Here is a 7,598-nt window from a genome sequence, read left to right on the forward strand (position 1 = left end):
GATAGCCATCTACCTAACCATTGCAATTATCTATGTTTTACTGTATGATTTATCTTTAACTATCTTTATTCCTAATCCATATGTATTTATATTATGGTTGACTGTATTCTTAATTCCCCCCACTTTTTCCAGGGATGGGGGATCATGATTGCCCAACCTGACTATTGTATCTGTATTATAATGCTTTTATGTTATGATTATTTATTCCTATCCATGTAGTTATTGTTTGTTGTAAATGTTTAATAAATTTTACCTGGATTTGAACAAAAAACAAACAAATGAAAACAAACAGAATTATTCTTTTCATGTTTAAAAAAAGGTATGCTGTTAATTTGTTATTGAATTATTTCTTTAGGAGTTATATAATATTGTTAAAAGAATTGTTATATTTAAATTAATATTTTTTTTTTTTTATTATAGATAATGTTTATTTTAAAATCTAATAAACTACAACATTTATTACATAGTACATTATTATTTACTTACATAAAATATAAAAAAATATTTTTTACAATGCCCTTGTAATTTTATTACAAATACAGTATGGCAAATTTTTTTATGGAAGCATGATTAAGAACAGTTATTTTTGAAGAAGTAAACAAAAATTAATTATTACTTTTTTTTAATATTAATAAAATACATAATATACATTAATTTTCATGCCCCATTTTAAAAGTATTTTAAGTATCATTATCATTTAAATATTATTTAATTTTACTTAAAGGATACAATTAAATAAAAAAACTCTTAAAGTAACTAAAAAATCTGGATTTTACTCAAAAGTGCAAAATTTTAAATTATTTCAAAATAAGAGAAAGGCAGAAAAGTTTTCTCTGCTTGACTAGGAACTAAGAAAAGCTGCTAAAAAGATCTACAGAAATAGTCTATATAATAAAAATATGAGAGGTTTCCCACATTTTAAATCTTATTATAACAATATGAACCATATTCAAATGTCGTCTTAGCATTTTGCAACCACTCTAGATTGTTCATTGACAAAGACGACATTTAATAAAATAGTAAAATTTTAGGTTTACTGAAGTTAGTGTTTGGAAGAAGGCCGCCAAGCATTTTAGACAGCGGGCTGACTGGCGGCTCCTCAATGGACGGCCGCTGTGACAGCGTAGTTCCAGGTGAGCCCTGGCTGGCCGCCAGCTTACGGCGGTTCGTCTCGGGTTCTATTATTAGACTATCTGGTACACCTTTCTCATGTTTTTCCTTGCCAAATTGTAGAATAGATTTCCACCACGGACTTCTAGCCTCCCTCTTCTGTCTCGACCATTCTTGTACATGTTTCAGGTAACTAGGAACATTCTTTCCAGACACTATAAGCTCGTTAACACTGTCGGGTTCGAGTCTCAACACTTGACCGCTTGATGACTCGTCTGAAGAAACCTGCACAATATCCAAGTCTAGTGTGTGTACAGTGTGCCAGGAGAACAACAAGGTCAGTACTGTGAACAACATCATCAGCTTGCAGGCACTCAGCGCCATGCCAATCATCCTTTAAAAAAGTAGTACCAACCAAGCAATATTTTTTAAAAATCTGCGTAACTAATTTTATAAAACTACATCACCCAATCACTTGATAATTTTTCTTCTACAACCATCTTGATATCAAAAATGTTTTTGATTGTGACTAAAAAATAGAGGGGCCCGAGCTATTGAAACTTTACCTACAAGGCAAAGACCCTGTGCCGGTTTTGTAGAAGCTTAGAAAATATGTTGTAAAAAGTAGAAGCTGCTTAAAAGCAGTCTGACCGCCATGAATATTTTATACCTAAATATGCTCCATATTGATGGGTATGTTGACATGAAGTTTCAGATTTTTAACTTTTACAGAAGCAGAGAAAATCAGTTGTGAAAAATAAAAGTAGCTAAAAAGCTGCTCAAAAAAAGTCTGACCATTTTAAATATTTTTATACCTTATAATGCTCCATATTGATGGAAATAATGACAAGAAGTTTCAGCCCTCTATCTTATAAGGAGCCGAAAAAATCATACATACATACAGACGGACATTTCAAATTAGAGAGTAGCTTCGCTACTAAGAAATAATTAAAAATGCTACCTAACAAGAATTACGTGTTACAAATATGTGTGTGACCTTTCTCTCTCACCTACAACGTAGATCCAACGAGATTGAAAGACTTATTTTACTAACAAAAATCCCCACTTTTAAATGCAACAAAATCAATGGAAAAGGTGTTTATTTTGATAATAAATATAGTAGATTTAGATGGTCAAACCGGCCCAATAATCTGCCAAATCAAAAAGGAAATTGTATAAGTAGACAAACACCTATATTATTTTTGTTGTCACATATATAGTTCATTCATATGAGCATCGAATGTTTTGGAGGATATAATTTCCCTAAAGCTTACTTTATCCTAAGACTAAGCTGACTTATTATTTGTTATGCCATATGTTTCACATTATTTAAGGGAATAAAATTGTACACGATATGAATTGCCCAAGAAAACCTTTATCCTAGGAAATGCGACGGTTCATGGCTTACTCTAAACACTAATAAGGTCAGACTGTTCCTTCATTGATTTCCTATTGGATGATTTAGATATGATGTATCTAGGTTGTATCTATTATTTTGTTAAATATCTAAAGGTACATAAATATATTTTGTGAATAGAGAGTTAGAATTGTAATGCAAGCTCTGAAGCATTTAAGTTTTGTTTGCACTGATGCTGTATAAACAAGGATGTAAAAAATCCAGATGTAATTTTAGGTAATTATTATAAGTTTGTTATCCATAATACAAAGTAGCTTGATGTCTGTCCGTCTGTCCGTCTATCCTTCTGAAGCTTATGATCTTAGTAACTGCTAAACTGATTGGGCTTTACTCTTCAGGGATTATACCTACTGGTCCTGTGATGGTTTTAAGCTATTTTCCTGGTGGGTGGGACACCCCCAACCCCCCCTTCAAAAACTGAAAAAAACACCCCCCTAAAAAAATGTATTCACATTTTTTGTAAAATCTCCAGTAACTGCTGAACAAATTGGGCTCTACTCTTCTGGGAATATACCTACTGGTCCTTTGGTGGTTTTAAGCTATTTTCTCATAAACAAAATCCAGAAATTGGGGTGGAGGAACCCCACTGCAGCATGGGGCAAAGATCCCATGACCCTCCCCCCCCCCCAAAAAAAAAAAAGAAAAATTATTAAAAAAATATTATCAAAGAGTAATTCGGCAAAGAATAACTTTATTGAAAATATAACTCTAACAAAATTCTTATACGAGGGTTGACTTTCCATTACCTCATAGGTTAAAGCCCCTAGAGGCTAGGGGCGAAGCCACTAGTCTATAATACAAAGTAGAATGAGATCTGTCCGTCTGTTTCTTAAGATCTCGGTAACCACTGAACCGATTGGATTCTACTCTACGGGGAATATACCTACTGGTCATGTGGCGGTTTTAGGCTATTTTCTTGGTGGATGGGACACCCCCAACCCCTCCAAAAATAAAAAAATCCCCATAATTTTTTTTTGATGATGCAGATGATACCAACCATTTAGTGCTACACCACATGTACTACATTTTTTTTAATTACCTCTTGGGGCAAAGCCCCTAGAGGCTACAGGCAAAGCCACTAGTGCTTTATAAATTGTAACTAATAGACACAGGCCTGGAGGGATCCTGGAAGTTTAAAATCAATAGAACAATTATAACATGGATAAAAAGCAATCCATCACAGAGGTACAGAAATATGAACGAATGAACGGACCTGCCCAGAATGTGTAAAAATTCTCTTTATTAATATAGTATTTCTAAAAGTCATTCCATTCAAGTTATAACAGCGATAGTTAAAATTTGGTTATTTTTTTACACACACTTATGAATATTGAATATATACACTAAATTTACCAGGGAGGGAGAAGATAATATTGTTGTTAAACTGATATGCACCACCTTTATCCACTTAAAAACATAAGTTATAAAAAGCAACAAGTTCAACATATGGATTGAGAAAAAATATTTTCTCAATCCATCACTAATTCCTGCCAAAAAAAATAACAACAATTAAAACGGCCATTGTTTTATTAAATTAACGTATTACATATTATATTATCATATATGATATATGAATTGAAATTTTTTATTGTTATTTATAGCAACGTATTATAGACAGCTTTCCGCGGATAAAAAAAAATAAAAAATATGAGATTAAAACCTGCTTTGTTAGCCCCAAGGAGCCAAAGTCCTTGGCTTACAAAACTGGTATCAATTTTATTAGTTTTCACTTCAATGTTCGTTGAATATTGTCTGTAATACAATGCAATGCTTTAAATGATTTTTCTGTATGGTTAGAACCGGTTATAATCCGTCGGATATTTATCGGATTTGAAGCCATACTGGAAAGATGTTTCCAATGCCAGAGAAAGGCAGCCGCAACTGTATTGTAAACAAACAGTTTGGGGATACTTAATGAAATTTAACCAAATTTAAATTCTGCAGGAGTCCAAAAGATTTGCGACCCCCAGCCCTGACTTGAAGGTAATAAAGTATTATTTAACATACAGAAAAATATGGTCATTAAAATTTATTTTTTTATATAATTGTTTGTTATACAATTTAATTTGAACTAAAATATATTTTAGAATATCAGGATTAACCAACAAGTTACAGTAAACTATTTATATTTAAATTTTTTCCTCTCAAATTTTGTTAGGAAGAGGGGTTGAAAAGCTTTATCATGGTCGTAAAATGGCAAAAACTTATCTGATTTGTAAAAACTAAGGGCACTGGAAGACCAATCAAAATGGAAAAAAGAAACAAAAATTGTAAACCAACAAATAAGATAACATTATTATAAACTTTGGGTATGTACCAGTGTAATTTATATCTAATTTCCCCTCCCTCTAAATTAAAAGACATGTAATAGGGGTGAAGCGTTTCAGCCCCTTACAAGATAGCGTGATTTCCCGACAGAGCACTTAGCTCGATGGTTCTATCCAGAGAGGTACTTCAAGTGTTGAAGAATTAAAGATTTATTTGGTACTAACTAAGATAACAAAAATACAGTATTTATATCCAAATTACAGAGATAGCTAGATAACTTGGGTAGAAGGGTAGAAGGGTGAAGATTAGAGGTGGTGATCCGTCCAGGTGAAAGGGAAAAGGGTAGGTCATCTGAGGGGATGAACTTGTGTAGCTGGGACAAAAGGGTAGGCGGCAGTGCTTGGAGGGAGAAGGGGGAACCCTTGCCCCTTCTTGCTGATAAGGGTTGACCGCTGCTTATCCGCCGATAGAATTTGCCAGGAACAATGGCCATTGTCTGAGGGGGCCATTGTGAGTAGATGGAATCTTGATAAGGTATCTAAATTTAACTTGCAGCTAAACTTCTCGGGAAAGTGATGGTCTGTCCGTCTACCACAACCTCCCCTCAAGATTTTGTGGGCTTTGGGACATCAAATCTTGACCAGTGGTGGACGTCAGGCTTCTCCTGGGGCGTAGAGCGGTGTAGGATGGCTCGAGCTACCCAGGCTCTGCGTGACACCCTCTGCTTGGTGTGGCTAATTGGTAATCAGCATTGTTGGATGTCTTGGCTGTAGGTGAGGCTGGGTGGATAACAAAATGGACCTCCGTGGCATGGCGTACTATCTTCCAGGGGCCTTTTCATCGCTTCGTGATTTTACCTGTCTTCCCAGGTACTAGACGGGGGGCCAGATACCACACTAAGTCTTCAATCTTGTATTTGGCCGTACCTACGTAGACTGGCGCGTTCTGTCGGATAGTCCCGTCCTCTTGGCGTTGAATACTGCATGGTATCTCTCTGGATGGCCTGCACGTTGGCCAGCATAAAAAAAAACATGTATCTCTCTTGCCATATAGACAGAAGGAGAAGCTAATAAAAAAATAAACTATTAAGCTACAATAAACAATAACATGCATTCTCAAACTTTTTGTTCTTTTATTAAAATCTTGATCAGTTATTAAAACTAGGATTGTCAAAACTACCAAGAATTGATTACATTTTGTATGTAACCATGGGGGAGGAATGGATTCAGGCCTTTTTCTAAAAACTCCCTTTAAAAATAGCAAATAATGGGATGCAGCCGATAGAATTTAATAGTATTTTATATTAAAACTAGCGGCTTCGCCCCTAGCCTATAGGGGCTTTGCCCCAAGAGGTTTGATCAAACCAATTTTTTTTGTATTTTAAATTTAAAAGAAAAATTGAAGGAAAAAATTGAATGTGGGGGGGGGGTAGTCGACCTTGCTATTTTAATTTTAGTTTTAAAAAGAAAAAGAAAAATTTGTCTTGGTGGGGGGAGGTACTTTCATTTTTGGGGGGGTTTGGGATGTCCCACCCCCCAAGAAAATAGTTATAAAGGGAAACCTGATTGGTTCAGCGGTTAGCGAAACAAACAGACAAACAAACAGGCAGACATCGTTCTACTTTGTATTATAGATATAGAATAAAGGAACGTTTTAGTAATATAAAAAAGCACTTAACAAAATAATAATCCTTTTTTTACACTTGTTTATTACATTGTCCTTTTGAATATAATATTTTTATTGTTTTGTTTGGATCGAGTCTAGTTCACAGTAAAATGTTCCTGTAAACAATTATCTACATAAATCTATAAACTTGAAAGCTGCTAGCTGCCAAACGACTTAAAGAGCATGTTATACCTTCACACAGCCATAAAGCAACATTAGAAGACCTATAGATAACCTGGAATAGTAAAATTCCAATGAAAGCTTAATGACAAAAAATTATGCATTAAAATATATCTTTAGGGTATTAATTTGTACTGCTAGATAAATGTTAATTACTAAGTTATTTTTAGACCTTCTTTTGTTGGTTAAAATTTTGTTCACATAATTTTTGAAACATTTTACTGTGAACTGCACCTGATCCTTTTGTTTCATATAAATCCTTTTATTCATTTCCGGTGTTATTTAGACCAGATAATAAATAAAATAACAAGGAGGACAAACAACTTGATAACCTAGCAAAGCACCACAATCATGCATGGATAAATAAACGTACATTGTAAACTATAGACTAAATGTTCAGTGATATTGGTAATAAACTTTTTTAGAAAGGTGGAGGGGGGAAGTAGTTAAATCTAACATAATACCAAAAATTCTGTTGGTGCCTTTGTCACTTTAGGATTTTGTTTAGTGGGGGTTTATCCCCCCCCCCCCCAAAAAAAAAAAGCTTAGCCTCATTAAAATGACTTATCAGATTTTTTGTTGAAGAACATTCGTAATATTGAGCTACTTTACTCTATTAATAACTAATTTACGTATTAAAATAATGAATGATAAATATAGAATTATTTGTTTATTTTACATTTTATCATTTTATTTAAATATTCTATGTAAAATAATTAAATATACTATAAACGAGTTAAATTTTACGTATATGCTATATAAATAAAAAGGTAAAGGAAGCCAAATACAACTTTTACTGACATATAGTCGGAAGTTCTTTATCAAACAGGGGACATGCAAGATATTCTATAGCACTCTAGCCCTAATAGGAGCTAAGATAATAGGAGAGGGGGGTGCATTCTCGGCTCGTTTTATTGCTAAAGGTATAAAGTTTTTTCTTGGGGTTCCTTTCTTACAT

At 33.8% G+C, this 7,598-nt stretch overlaps 1 protein-coding gene across 1 annotated transcript; it reads right to left on the reverse strand.

Annotated features, from left to right (window-relative positions):
• Positions 1 to 792: 792 nt before the first annotated feature.
• On the reverse strand, positions 793 to 2,153 carry LOC145333513 (uncharacterized). Its single transcript, XM_080178672.1, has 2 exons — positions 2,072 to 2,153; positions 793 to 1,504 (listed from the first exon to the last, which is right to left on the reverse strand). The coding sequence occupies exon 2, from the start codon at positions 1,501 to 1,503 to the stop codon at positions 1,009 to 1,011; it is 495 nt and encodes a 164-aa protein (XP_080034798.1). The 5' UTR covers position 1,504; positions 2,072 to 2,153; the 3' UTR covers positions 793 to 1,008.
• Between the last annotated feature and the right edge of the window lie 5,445 nt (positions 2,154 to 7,598).

This window comes from Acartia tonsa, chromosome 12 (assembly GCF_053477335.1).
Source record: "Acartia tonsa isolate MP-2025a chromosome 12, ASM5347733v1, whole genome shotgun sequence".
In the NCBI taxonomy this organism is placed as follows: Eukaryota; Metazoa; Arthropoda; class Copepoda; order Calanoida; family Acartiidae; genus Acartia; species Acartia tonsa.